General features: G+C 42.0%; 1 protein-coding gene across 1 annotated transcript in view; it reads right to left on the bottom strand.

The window, feature by feature from the left end:
- Positions 1-10,391: 10,391 nt before the first annotated feature.
- LOC105527577 (zinc finger protein 676-like) overlaps positions 10,392-15,602 on the bottom strand; it is a 60,872-nt gene continuing 55,661 nt past the window's right edge. The window contains exon 5 of the mRNA XM_011963941.1: positions 10,392-11,081. Coding sequence (XP_011819331.1) covers positions 10,392-11,081 — 690 coding nt within the window. The remainder of the gene's footprint in view (positions 11,082-15,602) is intronic.

Raw genomic sequence — 15,602 nt, forward strand, 5'->3', positions numbered from 1 at the left:
ATACCTGTCCAAAGTTGGGATGGTGACTCATTTCTAGACCCAGCTCATAGACAAGTGAGGACTCTCCTGTCTGGGCCCAGTTAATTTGAGAAATATTAACTTTTCTTCCTGGGCTTAGGGAGCAGCATAAAAGTCTCAGGGCAAATTGTGGCTCTCATTCCTGCACTACAATCTTCTTGGGTAGTATACAGAATGTCCTAATGGGGTTCAGCACACAGGTGAGATTGTGACAGTGATATCCACACCCAGCTGACAGTAAAAATTGCCTTCTTTCCACATTAATACAGACCATTGTTGAGGCGTTGAATCTCACAACCAAAAGCAGTTGAAAATTGAAACATTGTCTCTCGTTCGTAGACCCAATCCACAGGTGGATTGGTTACTCTCAGGTCAAAATTCAGCACACTAATGAGGCCATCACTCCAGTAAGAAAACAGAATTCACAGAATAAATTCAGACTTTCATGTACAAATTCATCCCACTACTGAGATTGTGACTCATTTACTTAGACCCAACATATAGGAAGTGTTGACTCTTGTACCTAAAATTGGGACATGTGTGAGACGATTCATCTTTTCCTTAGACTTCCCTGCAGGAATGATTCTTACATATTCCTCTATTTGGCATCTGAGTGACTTGACTCTTGCCATGGCCTAGCCCACAGATGGAATTGTGATGTGTTGCTGTACCCAGCACCTAGGTGATGTGACTCACTTTTTCTGCCTTGGCACCATCCATAAAAGGTATTTTGACATATCTCTGGGCTATATACCCAGGTTACATGACTCTTCTGCCTGTACCCTGTCCACAAATTATCATGAAATATTGCTGGGTCCATCACCCAGGTGATGTAACTCTCATGCCTAGGCCCTGCCAACAGGGGGTATTGTGACAAATCTCTGTGCCAATAACCCAGGTTATGTGACTCTCTTTTTTTTGGCTGTTCCCTGCTCACAGGGGGCATTATGACATATTGCTGAACACAGCACCTAACTGATATGATTCTCCTTTCTAGTTTTTGCCCACAGGGGAGATTGTGACGTAACACTGGGCCTCAAACTAAGGTGATGTTACTCTTTCATTTTTGAACTGTATTCAGAAGGCGTTATGACATATTCCTGGGCAAAACACCAAGGTTATGTGAGTCTCCTACTTGCACTTAGCCCACAAACGGCATTGTAACATATCTTTAGACCTATCAACTATTTGATATGACTTTTTTTTTTAAGTGAAAGCAAGTTTATTAGAGAAGTAAATAAACAAAAGAATATCAGATACTCCCTAGACAGAAGCCCTGAGGGCTGCTGGTTGGCTCTTTTTATAGTTATTTCTTGATTACATACTAAACAAGGGATGGACTATTTGTGAGTTTTCCGGGAAATGGATGGGCAGCTTCCAGAAATTAGGGTGCCTCCCCTTTTTACACCATATAGGATACCATCTTAACATTACCATGACATCTGTAAACTGTCGTTGTGCTGTTGGGAGTGTCTTTTAGCATACTAATGAGCAGTGTGGACTGCCAGAGGTCACTTTCATTGTCATTTTTCTTTTCTTTTTTTTTTTTTTTTGAGACGGAGTCTCGCTCTGTCACCCAGGCTGGAGTGCAGTGGCCGGATCTCAGCTCACTGCAAGCTCCGCCTCCCGGGTTCACGCCATTCTCCTGCCTCAGCCTCCTGGGTAGCTGGGACTACAGGCACCGCTACCTCGCCCGGCTAGTTTTTTGTAGTTTTTAGTAGAGACGGGGTTTCACTGTGTTAGCCAAGATGGTCTCGATCTCCTGACCTCGTGATCCGCCCGTCTCGGCCTCCCAAAGTGCTGGGATTACAGGCTTGAGCCACCGCGCCCGGCTCATTGTCATTTTTCTTTTGGTGGGTTTCTGGTGTCTTTTGTACTGCATCCTCTTTCATCAGAAAGATCTTTGTGAAAGGTACCTTGTGCTGACCTCTTTTCTTATCCTGTGACATAGAATGTCTAATCTTCTGGGAGTGCAGGAATTAGGTTAATTCCTTTCTTTTTGAGGTCCCAAGATAACTTGGGACTCTTGGGCCTGTCAGAAAGTGACATTCCTTACCTACCACAGGTCAGGAACCCTGCACAGAGACTGTGTGGACAAGGTAGAAGGCCAGTTTTCCCAAAGGGCTTTTACTGGCTCTAAAAATCAAGTATGATTTCTCAAAGAAAAGACCATGATTTCACTCCAAGCCTTGGTAAAATAACCTGTGTCTCCCATTGTGTCCTGTTGCAAATGAAAATATGTTTATTGCACTTATGCAAATGACTGTATTGCCATAAATTAAGAATACTCACCAATATCTTTGCACATTCTGGAGAAAACAGGGAGAGAGAAACAAATATACTCCAAATTATGTTTACAGGAGTATATTTTACTCAATTGTTAACAGCTGTAAAGGAATGTGCTCCTGACTGAAAAACAACAGATCTTCACCATTTTCAGTAAAAAGCCAAAAAATATTATTTCCATCTTTTATTAATTCAGTTCATGCAGTAAACTCTTGTTCTGCAAGATATATGTTAACATTTCAGCTTTCCATGAGAGTCTTGAAAGTTTTTCTCCTGTTCTAATTTTGCAGTCTTCAAAGTTATCAGAAATTTGCGTTTAAAAGCACCCATCAATGTTCCACAGCAGACTATACATCACCTTTTGAAAAGGATTAAAACAAGACAAAAATTGTCTATGGGTGACAAAAAAAGTCTTAGAACAGCCATTATTAAAACCACAATTGACAGCCAAGCGACGTGGCTCATGCCTGTAATCCCAGCACTTTGGGAGGCTGAGCCAGGTCAATCACCTGAGGTCAGGAGTTTGAGACCAGCCTGATCAACATGGAGAAACCCCGTCTCTACTAAAAGTACAAAATTATCTGGGCGTGGTGGCAGATGCCCGTAATCTTCACTACTCGGAGGCTGAGGCAGGAGAATTGCTGAGGCAGGAGAACCTCCCTGGGAGGCGGAGGTTGCACTGAGCTGAGATCATGCCACTGCACTTCAGCCTGGGCAACAAGAGGGAAACTCCATCTCAAAACAAACAAACAAACAAACAAACAACACAACTGACTAGAAATATTGGTTACTCTTATGGAAGAAACAACAATTATAACTATTAATAACATGCTACACACTAAGTCATATCAGACTTACGAGAGTTTTCCATAATTTTGTAACACTCACCAATGACATATTTAATACAAATACAACCCCTAGAAAGCCAAATACCATTTCATGTTTGACAATACATTCTGTATAACTTTTATACCAAATAAATTGAATATGTCATTTTCAGACTTCAGGTGACCTAATTATCTAAAGGATTAATTAGGTCAGAAAAGACAAAATTTATAATTTAGTTTTGGAAAGTTTTTCCCATAACAAATGTTTAAAACATTTTACATTATCAAATCAACTCCCAGGTCACCCTATGTCATTCATTTAGCCAAAATGGAAACTTTTCTTTTTAAAAAAAATTGTTAAAAGCCAAAAACCTTTACTTATTAATAGAGGAAAGGCTTAGCCTTCCAAACAATCTGTCTCTTGTCTTTTTTCTGTAGTTTACTCAAAACACAAATCAAAATCTTTCATTTTATAAATATAACATGAAAATCTTGTTCAAGAGTGAAAGCCTATATTTCACCTTTGTGTTAGTATGCTAATGATGCCAAACTCAGTTCTTAATAAAACCTTATATGCAAACATACGAAATCTTAATTAGTTTGACTATAAGGTAAGATTCTCAGAAATCTTTTACAACCATTTAAAATTTTTGTTAAAGAGCAAATCTGTGTTATAAGAAAAACCTACTGTGCTTTTATTCCAATGTTCAATTTATGGAAAAACTGAATAATATCTATTTAACTTCAGCCAATATGTTCACACACAGAATTTTTTTATGAGATTAATTTTTTAAAAACCTTCCACAACTTGCTCAAACCTTCACACTTATTCTAACTTAAAACAACTCTTTAACCTTTAACAACTCTCTAACCTAGGCCCCCAAATTAACAGTCTTATGCCTTTTTATAATCTTAAGCTGAAAGCACATTCTACTTTCTTACACACTTTGCATGTAAAGCTGTTTTCATTTCCCAAAGATTACTTATGTCACATGAACTAAAACGCATTCACACAGGGACCCAGTGCACTGGTGAGGTCTTCAACCTGATAGGTGGATGCAGGTCAGTTGGAATTATGACTCTCATATGTGAACATCCAGCCACAGTTGGGATGGTGTCTCATTTCTAAACCCAGCTCATAGACAGTTGACAAATCTTCTATCTGGACCAAATCAACTGAAGAGATGTGACTCTCATGAATGGGCTTAGGGCCACAGGTACAATCATGGGTGCAGACCGGCACGAAGGTCTCAGAGCAGATTTTGACTCTCATGCATACCATGTAAATCCCTTGAATGGTAGAGAGAGTGTCCCCACAAGGCCCAGCACACAGGTAACATTGTGATACTCCTATGCACAGGTGGCCAATAGTAAAGACTGTCATTTTTCCACATGAATACAGCCCACTGTTGCGGTTCTGAATCTCCCACCCAGAGGCAGTGGAAAGTTGGAGAATTAACTCTCATACATGGATCTGATCCACAGGTGAGTTGGTGACTCTCAGACTAAGACTCCCTGCAGCTATCAGGTTGTGACTTCACTAAGGGAACACAGTTTTCAGGAGAGATTTAGTCTCTTGTGTACAAATTCAGTCTTGTTGAGACTGTGACTCATGTACTTAGCCCAAACCTACCAAACCTACAGGTGTTGACTCTCATACCTGGAACTGGAACATGTGTGAAATTAATCTCATCCCTGGACCTTTCTATAGGTGTGAATCTGACACATGCCTCTGCCCAGAATCTGAGTGATTCTCCTGCCTGGGTCCAGCCTTCAGCAGAGATCATGACATATCACTTGGTCTAGCACTTAGCTGATGTAACCTATTCTCCTGCCTTGGCTCTGCCCATAGAAGACATTGTGATGGATTGCTAGGCCCTGCACCCAGGCTATGTGATTTCTGCCTGTGCCCGGACCACCCTGGCTATTTTGACATATTGCACTGTCCAACACCAGGTGATGTTACTTTTCTGCCTGGGCCCTTCCAACAGGGGCCATTATAAAATATCTCTGTGCCCATCACCAATGTGTTTTGACTTTCTTCTCCTGCATGATTTCTGCCCACAGGAGGAATTGGGTCATATCACTGGGCTCAGCACCCAGTTGATGTGACTCTTCTTTTTTTCTATGTTCTGCTCACACAAAAGATATTGAAATATTGCTGGGCCCAACACCAAGGAAACACTCTTTCACTTTAGCCCTACCCTCTGAAGGCATGGCGACATATTGCTGGGCCCAACGCAAAATAGATTTGAGTCACTTGCCTGGACCCTGCTTACAGGGGGCATTGTGATATATCTCTGGGCCCATTGACTATTTGATCTGAGTCTCCTCTCTTTCCTGGGCTTTGCCTATAGAAGACATTGTAACATATCTCTGGGCTCTGTACCCAGGTGATTTGACTTGCCTCCTTTGTCTGAGGCATGACTACAGATAAAGAGTGACTTATCACATAAGACAAGGGGACATTGTGATATATCTCCTGGCCCATCGACTATTTGATCTGAGTCTTCTCTCTTTCCGGGGCTTTGCCTACAGTAGGCATTGTGATATATCTCTGGGCTCTGCATCCAGCTACTTTGACTTGCCCCTTCTCTCTGGGCCATGACTACAGATAAGACACACTTGTCAGTACCCAGCACACAAATGATGTGATTCCTCTGCCTGCTCTCTGCCCACAGGCATCATTGATACATACCTGTGGTTCCAAAATGTAGATAATGTGGCTCTTTTTTTTGGTGGGAGGGGACATGTCCACAGTGGGGATTTTGACATATTGCTTGGCACAGCATTCATGTTATTTGACTCTCCTCTCATCTTTAGGCTCTACCCACTGGGGTAATTGTGACATATATCTGAGTGCAGCCCCTAGGTTTTGTAGCTCTCCTCTTTTTCATGATCCCTACTCATAGCATGAATTGTGACATATGTCAGGTTTTCTCACCTAGGTTATGTGACTTTCTTGTCTTTGCCCTTCCATCAGAGGGTATTGTGACATATTGCTAGGCCCATTATCTAGGTGATGTGACTCTCTTTGCCTGCCTGTGCACCACCCAAACGGGACATTGTGACTCCTTGATCCATCTGAACAAATCAAGGTACTTTCATACCTTGATCCATCTGAACAAATTTCCTACATAATGTGCCTCTTCTCTGCTGCCTGAGAAATGCCCCCAAAGGAGATTGTGACGTGTCTCTGGGCCCAGCACCTGAATGTTGTGACTCTCCTGCCTGGACTCTATGTGGAGGAAATATGATGATATGTCACTCGGCCCTGCACACAAATGATGCTACTCTCCTGCCTGGGCCTTGCTTATAGAGGGGATTGAGACATTTTCTAGGTGAAGAATTCAGATGATGTCACTCTTATTTCTCAGCCTTTCCTGCAGGTAAGATTGTGACTATTACTCAGCCCAGCACACAGATGAAATTTTTCCTCTTGTTTGCAAACCCAGCCGACAGTTACTATTGTCACCATAACACATGAATAAAGACCACTGTTGAAGTCCTGAGTCTTATATGTGAACACATCAACAGTTGGGATTGTGACCGTCATATGTATATCTTGCCAGAAGTGGGATAGTGACTCATTTCTGGACTCAGCTCACAGGAATGGTGATGACTGTCATACCTGGACCAAGCCAATAAGAGAGATGTTGAGTCTGGTAGCTAGGCTTAGGGGTCTGAGTCTTTTACTTGTAGGAAGGCGATAGAAGATTATGACACTTACACAAATGGTATAAAGCTCTTGGGGAATACAGAGTGTCATTACAGGGCCCAGTCCACAGGTGAGATTGTAACTCTCCTATACACACCTAGCCATCAGTTTGAATTGCCACCCTCACACATAGACTGAGCCCATTTCTGAGGTCCTGAATCCACACATGAACATATTCCACATTTGAAATTGTTACTGTCATATGTGGATTCAGCCACAGGTTGGATGATGACAGATTTCTGAACCCAACTCACTTGCACAGTGAACCCAGCCAATAGAAGATGTGTTGACTCTTACATTTAGGCTTAGGTCAAGAAGAAAGATTTTGTGTTTCTCACTTTTATGATGGTCACAGAAAATTATCAGACTCACTCTTATTGTATAATGCCCTCGGGTTGTACAGAAAGTGTCATTAAATAACTCAGCACAAAGTGGAGATTTTGACTCTCAAGTGCACACCGAGCCAAGAGTAAAAATTGTCATCGACACACATAGACAGAACCCACTGGTGAGTTCTTGAATCTCACTCTCAGATGAGTCTACAGTTTGAATTTTTAATGTCATGTTTGGATCCAGCCACAGGTGAGAGAGTGACTCATATCTGAACTCAACTAAGTGACACAGTAATGACTTTCATACCTTGATCCAGCCAATATGAGAGGCATTGACTCTCATACCTGGACTTAGGAAAAGAGGTAAGATCATGAGTGTATACCAGCACTAATGTCTCAAAGGGGATTGTGACTCTCACCCAAACAGTGTAAAGCCCTATGGAGGTAAGGAGAGTGTCATAAGAGGACCCAGAGCACAGCTGAAATTGTGATTCTTACATGCACTTCCAGCCCACAGTAAAAATTGTCACCCTCCCACATGAATACAGACCAGTGATGAGCTTCTGAATTTTACATTTGGATGCAGTTGAAAGGTGGAATTGTGATTCTCATATGTGAATTTTGTCCACAGGTAGATGATGACTCTAGGACCAGGGTTCATCACACTGGTGAGACTTTGACTCTGACACCAGGACACAGCCTGCAGGTGGGATTGGGACTCTCATGCATGGATTCAGTCCATCATTGAGATTGAGACTCATGTACTTGCATGCAACTCACAGGAGGTGTTGACTCTCCTCCCTGAACCTGGGGCATGTGTGGAATTGTGCATCTTAGCCCTGGACCTTCCCACAAGTGTTGTTGTGACATATACTTTAGCCTAGCACCTGAGTAATTTTACTTCCCTGTCTGGGCCCAGCCCTCAGAGGGGATTGTGACAGACACCTGGGTCAAACACCTAAGTGATATGGCTCTCATGCTTGAGCCCTACCCACAGAGGGTGTTGTAAAATGTTACTGGGCCCAGCACTTAGATCATGTAACTCTTATTTTCTGCCAGGACCCTGGCCACAGAGCCATTGTGAGATACCACTGAGTCCAGCACGTCAGTGATGTGACCTTATGGCCTGGGCCCTGCCCACCGTAGGTATTGTGACATTCCTCTGAACTCATTACCTAGGTGATGTAACTGTCCTCTTTTGCCTGCATTCTGTCTCCCCAAAATGGACTGTGACATACCACAGGTCTTAGCACTTAGGTGATATTCTCCTCTTCTGCCTGGGCCCTGGCCACAGGGGAGATTGAATCATTTTACTGAGCCCAGATTGCAGGTGATGTGACCCTCTATCCTAGGCCCTGCCCACAGGAGGTATTGTGGTATATCTCTGTGGCCATAATTCAGGTGCTCTGACTCCTCCATTCTCTCTAGGTCATGCCAATTGAGGGGGATTGTGACATATCTTTGGACCAGCACAAAGGTAATTTAAAACTCCTGCCAGGCCATTCCCATAGAAGGCATTGTGACATATCACTGGTCACAGCACACAGGTAATTTAACTCTCCTTCCTGGGCCCTGCCCATGGGGGATATTGTAACATATCTTTAGCCCAGCACTTAAAATACGCGACTCTCCTAGCTGGTTTCTTTTCCACAGGTGAGAATTTCACATATAACTGCACTCAGCACACAGGTGAAATTGTGACTCTTGCATGCTCATCCAGCCAACAGTTACGAGTGTCATCATTGCACATGGACAGAGAACTCTGGTGAGGTCCTGAATCTTGTACATGGACACAGTCCACAGTTGGAATTTTGACTGTCACGTGTAGATCCAGCCACAGGTGTGATGTTGATGTATTTATGGAGTTAGCTCACAGGCACAGTGATGACCCTCATACCTCGAGCCAGCCAATAAAAGAGCTGTTGACTCTTATAGCTAGGCTTAAGGAAACTATTAATAGAGTCCTGGGTCTCCTATCTGTATGAAAGTCACAGAAGATTGTGACCCTCATGCATACTGTATAAAGCCCTCTGGTGTACAGAGATTCATTACAGGGCCCAGCACACAGGTGAGATTGTGACTTTGTTATGCAGACACCACTGACTGTACCATCACCCTAACTTATAAACAGAGCCCATTGGTGACGTCCTAAATTACACAAACTGACACAGTTCACAGCTGGGATTGTGACTGTGATACTGAAATCTGATCACAGGTGAGATGGTGACTCATTTCTGGATCCAGCTTAGAAAACGGTGATGGCTCTTCCACCTGGACTCAGCCAAATGGAGAGATGTTGACTCTGTTAACTAGGCTTAGGGCAGCACATAAGGTTCTGGGTCTCCTGCTTGAATAAAGGTAGCAGAGGATTATGATACTATGCATATTGTACAAAGTCCCCCATTGGTCCTGAGAGGGTCATAACAGGGTCTAGCACACAGGTGAGACTGTGACTCTGGTTTGCACACATGCACAGTAAGGATTGTCAACCTCCTACATGGACACAGTCCACTGTTGAGATTCTGAATCTCACAACCAGAGCAGTCAAAAGTGGGAACTGTGACTCTCACAGGTGGATGTGGTCCACAGGTGAGATGACGACCTCAGACCAGGAGGCAGCACACCTGGAGGCTGGAACTCCTCTACCGAGACACAGTCTACAGGTGTGACTGGGGCTCTCATGCACAAATCCTGTCCACCCTTGAGATTGTGACTCACTGACTGAGACCCAATTCACAAGAGTTCGCTCTGATACATAGAGCTGGAACATGTGTGGTCACTTTGGGGTAGGAAGTTAATAGAAGACTTTAGAGGTATTGACTTGACAGGAGTGTGTGGGGATTTTATGTAGCAAGACTAAAAGTTTTATTAAGAGTAAAGACCAATATTTTTTTTTTCTCCATTTTATCTCATAAGGCTAGCAGAAAGTATGGCACAACGTGTGTGCTCCACACACATTTATCGGTTAAATGAATAAATACACCCCCTTTGTAAATGGTCAAGTTGTGCAAACCAAGACTTTATTTGTTATTATTGTTTAGTTGATAGAATCAAATAGAAGGTAATAAACTGTAAAATTCAGAAAGCACTATTAAAAGTTTGATGCTACTTCGGCATTCTTCGGTAAAATAGAGTAAAATTTTTAGTTTCTAAGTTTGTGGCCATTATAAAATTAAATTGCCACGTGAGGATGAAAAATGAAATCTTACTTTAGGCGAGCATAATTTGAGAGGAAAAGGCTAAAAGAGAAATGAAAAACTGAAAACTCGGTTGGGTCAGATATGCCAGTTCTACTCTATACTTTCTTTTTTGGAAATAGTTCCCTCCTCTCCTGACGCGGAGGGAGGCTGGCTGGGGGACCCTGGGCCCCTCTGTCCTTGTCGCGGTGGCAGTGGCTGATCTCTGCTCAGGCCTGAGGGCTGCGGCCCTGCGCTGGGCTTGAGCCTGCCGGTCCCAGCCCCTCCTCACTTCCCTGGACTCTTCACCGTGCTTACCCACCCCCGCACAATCCTGAGCCTCCCTCTGATGGAAGGGGAGGTGGCAGCAGAAAGCCAGTGGGAGGAACTGGCCCCGCAGGTCGAGGAGGGCTCGCCCAGCTGTGGTTGACCTCGGATTTCTGCACACCACCCTGAGCCCCGACCCTGGCTTTGAGCCAAGGGGTCCCCGGGCTGGGCGACCTTGGACGTGGGTGCTCCAGCTGCTGTGGCTGTTCCTGCTGTGCTCAGCTGAGTCAAGACTGGAACTGGCGCCCGCCAGAAGTGAAGGAGGTGCCCCGCAGGCCCTGGTCCCTGTAAACCCCGCTTGCTGAAAAATCTCAGACGCCAAGAACAGAAGAACCGAGAGCTTCAGCCAAATGGGGGCGAACTGTTGGAGCGGCTGAGGGTGAAGCTGCCCAAACTCCTTAAAGTGGAGCAGCGAAGCAAACACCAGAGGACAAGAAAAATGAAAGTCAAAGAAAATTAGCAGAAACCAAAGGCAGACGCTAACGCAGTGCAAAACAGTTCACACAATGATAGAAAGAGTTGATGAGTCTCGGAAACTAATCTTAGTGACAGAGCGAAAGGACAGCAGTGACCATGGTTAAGGTGCTGACGATTCTGGTCCACTGGATTCCACCATCCCCAGGACAGTAAATACCATCACAGTCGCCACACAGCGCGTTACAACTGCATCATTTCCTACTTATTCCTAAATGAATACAGTTGATTCTTATCACAAGTGCAAATAAAAAGTTATTTATCTTTGTTTAAAACTAAACAGCCATGCTTTAGCTTTTTTTTTTTTTTTTTTTTTGAGGCGGAGTCTCACTCTGTCTCCCGGGCTGGAGTGCAGTGGCCGGATCTCAGCTCACTGCAAGCTCCGCCTCCCGGGTTTACACCATTCTCCTGCCTCAGCCTCCCGAGTAGCTGGGACTACAGGCGCCCGCCACCTCGCCCGGCTAGTTTTTTGTATTTTTTAGTAGAGACGGGGTTTCACCATGTTAGCCAGGATGGTCTCGATCTCCTGACCTCGTGATCCGCCCGTCTCGGCCTCCCAAAGTGCTGGGCTTGAGCCACCGCGCCCGGCCGCTTTTTTTTTTTTTTTTTTTGAGTTCTTATAATTTTGAAAATGGAGTTGACGTTTCCATGGCTTATGAAGTTTTCGATAGTCTTGCATTAGTTTGAATTGTTCAAAGTAAACATATTTTAAACTAAGAAGAGTAAACTGTATGTATTTGTTTTACATATTAAAGGCTCAAAGTAACAAATAATGTAGTTGTTCATGATTTGAAAAGTTCAAAGTTTGATTATTTATCTGTACATACACAGAATAGTGTATCGTGCTAAAACATTTGTTTTTTAAAGTGGCAGCCATAGTTCCTGACTGTCTGGATATATTTTGGACTTTTGTATGTTAAATACAATGTAAAAAAAAAACTTTATTATGTTTTAGAAAATCTAAGATTGGTATACACAAACAAACTTTACATATTACTGTAGGGTTCAGCAAACTATGTTTACAATGTGACTTTGATACCTCTACATTTTGATGTGTAAATCTTTCTTGAGAAAAGACTGTTTTTTATAAAAAGTCTACAACTTCAGGCTGAAGTTATAAAATGACAAAACAGTAAAGAAATGGGTGGTTTGCATACTATATGAATACTGGCATTCAATTAAAATACCAAATATTTTAATGAAAACTTTTTAGACAATAGATTTAAATAATTTCTTGATATTTTACTACAGTAATAAATATTCACAGATATTTTATAAATCACCTCTATTAGTACTAGGTTTTACTTAATAGTAGTATATATATAAGATCAAAGATCTGTTAAAAATCGATATATTTATCAATAATTTGGTGTTTATAAATACCCAGAAGTCTTGTTTTAATCAGATTAGCTCTGGGTATAGTTTACTAATTTCATTTTATATACAGTGTGTTCAAAGTGTTCTAGTTTAACCTAATATTGATTGATGATGGGTAAACAAATCTTTCCTTGCTAATCCCATAGGTTTATTAAATTGTTGAAGATATTTTTAATTAAAAAATTCTGTCTTTCAATGTTGTTTACAGGGATTTAGGTGTAGTTTAATCTGCTCAACCTGTTAATCAGTGTCAGGTGCCAGATTTCAACTTTATTTTCAAGGCGTTTGTTGACTTTTTTTTCTTTCTTTTTTTCGGACAGAGTCTTGCACTGTCATCCGGGCTGGAATGCAATGGTGCAATCTCGGCTCCCTGCAACCTCCGCCTCCTGGGTTCACACACTTCTCCTGCCTCAGCCTCCTGAGTAGTAGCTGGGATTACAGGTGCACACCACCACACCCAGCTAATTTTTTTGTATTTTTACTAGAGATGGGGTTTCACTATGTTGGCCAGACTGGTCTCAAACTCCTCACCTTGTGATCTACCCCCATCAGCCTCCCAAAATGCTGGGATTACAGGTGTGAGCCATCACACCCAGCCAACTTTTCTTTCTTTAGTCTTTGAATAAAATGTCTATTAACAAAGACAAATTTCTGCACATATCAAGTTGCTTTTAGTAACTCAAAAGGTAGCATTTCCAAAATTCTCATGTTACTGTCTGAGAAAACAGATCCTACTGTTACCTAAAAAATCATCTGGAAGGCATTTTTATAACCATGCACCACATAAGAAAAAAATTGCAATGCAGTAGTAATAAGTGAAGATGCAGGAAATGAAAAATGGTAATCGAGAATGTCACTTTCTTTTTTTTTTTTTTTTTTTTGAGACGGAGTCTCGCTCTGTCACTCAGGCTGGAGTGCAGTGGCCGGATCTCAGCTCACTGCAAGCTCCGTCTCCCGGGTTTACACCATTCTCCTGCCTCAGCCTCCCGAGTAGTTGGGACTACAGGCGCCCGCCATCTCGCCCGGCTAGTTTTTTGTATTTTAGTAGAGACGGGGTTTCACTGTGTTAGCCAGGATGGTCTCGATCTCCTGACCTTGTGATCCGCCCATCTCGGCCTCCCAAAGTGCTGGGATTACAGGCTTGAGCCACCGCGCCCGGCCAAGAATGTCACTTTCAATGTCTGAGTATTTGGACTTTTGGTTTAAAAAAATGTAGTAAAACAGAGTTTTTGGTACGCTTTCTGTAGATGAACATTATCGTAAGTTAGGGCAAAAATCCTTTAAAAATATAAATAAACAAAAAAAGCCTACACCTAAAAAACAACAACAACAACAACAAAAACTAAGATCCAGTAGTGCATAAATATTGATCCTTATCTTGGGAGAGTATGCAACAGACCATTGCATGAACTTTATACAGATATTTTGCCACAGTGGCATACTAATAAAAATGATTTATCTGTAATTTGAACGAACATGTCCACATCTGAAAAATACTTCTTTGACAGCCAGGTGTGGTGGCTCACACCTGTAATCCCACCATTTTGGGAGGCCGAGGCGGCGGATCATGAGGTCGGGATCGAGACCATCCTGGCTAACACAGTGAAAACCCCCTACTAAAAATACAAAACATTAGCCAGGCAAGGTGGCGGGCGCCTGTAGTCTCAGCTTCTCAGGAGGCTGAGGCAGGAGAATGGTGTGAACCCGGGAGGCAGAGCTTGCAGTGAGCCAAGATCGCACCACTGCACTCCAGCCTGGGTGACAGAGCAAGACTCCATATCAAAAAACAAAAAATACTGCTTTGTACTATGAATAATAAATGTAAAAGTCTTTATGCACAACAGGATCCTGATTCTCAACTAAACATATATGGCAACCCATTCCTCTGTTTCTTCCAAACAGAAGCCTGATTAAGGCTTAAATATGGAGTGAGAGGGACTCAATAACAGGATATGTGAAACAAAAGGAATGAGATAGGATGGTCACTTCTAGGGCTCAGCAATTGCCTGGGGAACCTCAATATAATGATATCAACTATGAATCTTACTGGGTAAAAAGAAACATAAAAAGCTGAAAACACCATCACTTTAATTTGGTGGAATAGAGTCTCTGGAATTATACACAGTTGTGCTAAAAGTATTGAGCCAGAATGACTTGTATCTAAGGATTATTAAAGGGAATATTTACAAACACATTAGTATTTGTTCCATATCTTGTTACAGTTGCAGTACTCTTGTCTGTAATGTTAACTTCCCAAGCTACACATGCCATAGACAAACTAAGACAAGCGTCTAATATGTTGTTTGCAGTTAGTTTCTAAATTTAACAAACTTGCAATAATTTTATGAATTTCATTGAACTATGTTTCATGTATAAATCTCAACAAAAGGCACTATTCAGTAGCTATTTCCCTCAGTCTTTTCTGCAATTTTCTGTTCCTTGTTTTCAAACCAACTTTATTTGAATCCTAGTCATTTCCAAAACTCCATATGTAATAATACAAAGACAGCAGAAATGAAGCCAAGTTACCCAAACAGTCCATGCCTAATATATTTAGTTCCCCAAATGAACCAAAAACCACACAAGCTAAGCAACAGTAGATTTAAAATTCAACCTAAATTCAATGGTAGCAGTCAAAACCATATGCAAAACTAAGCAAAGTTATGATTTAGAAACCCTTAGTCTGTTATTCCACAACAATCATCAAATTCTTATTTTGGCATTTTTAGAAAACCATAAATACATTACATATGACAAAACATACCCACTCACAATAAAATATTTTGAAACATGTATGGTTTTATTCTTATTCTTAAATATGTACTATACTGTTTAGACAAGACTTTCAGTAAAAAATACTTATAGCTACCATGTATGAATTAAAACTGTTGTGGGAAAATAGGATTTTTAGTTAATAATGAAGATCAAATTTCCAATGATGTAAAATATTTTTTCCTGGGCACACAGCTAAATACCCAAATCAAGCTGAAGGCTGGGCGTGGTGGCTCATGCCTGTAATCCCAACACTTTGGGAGGTCAAGGCAGGTGAATCATAAGGTCAGGAGAT

The sequence above is a fragment of the Colobus angolensis genome, unplaced genomic scaffold (genome assembly GCF_000951035.1).
Source record: "Colobus angolensis palliatus isolate OR3802 unplaced genomic scaffold, Cang.pa_1.0 Scaffold631, whole genome shotgun sequence".
In the NCBI taxonomy this organism is placed as follows: domain Eukaryota; kingdom Metazoa; phylum Chordata; class Mammalia; order Primates; family Cercopithecidae; genus Colobus; species Colobus angolensis.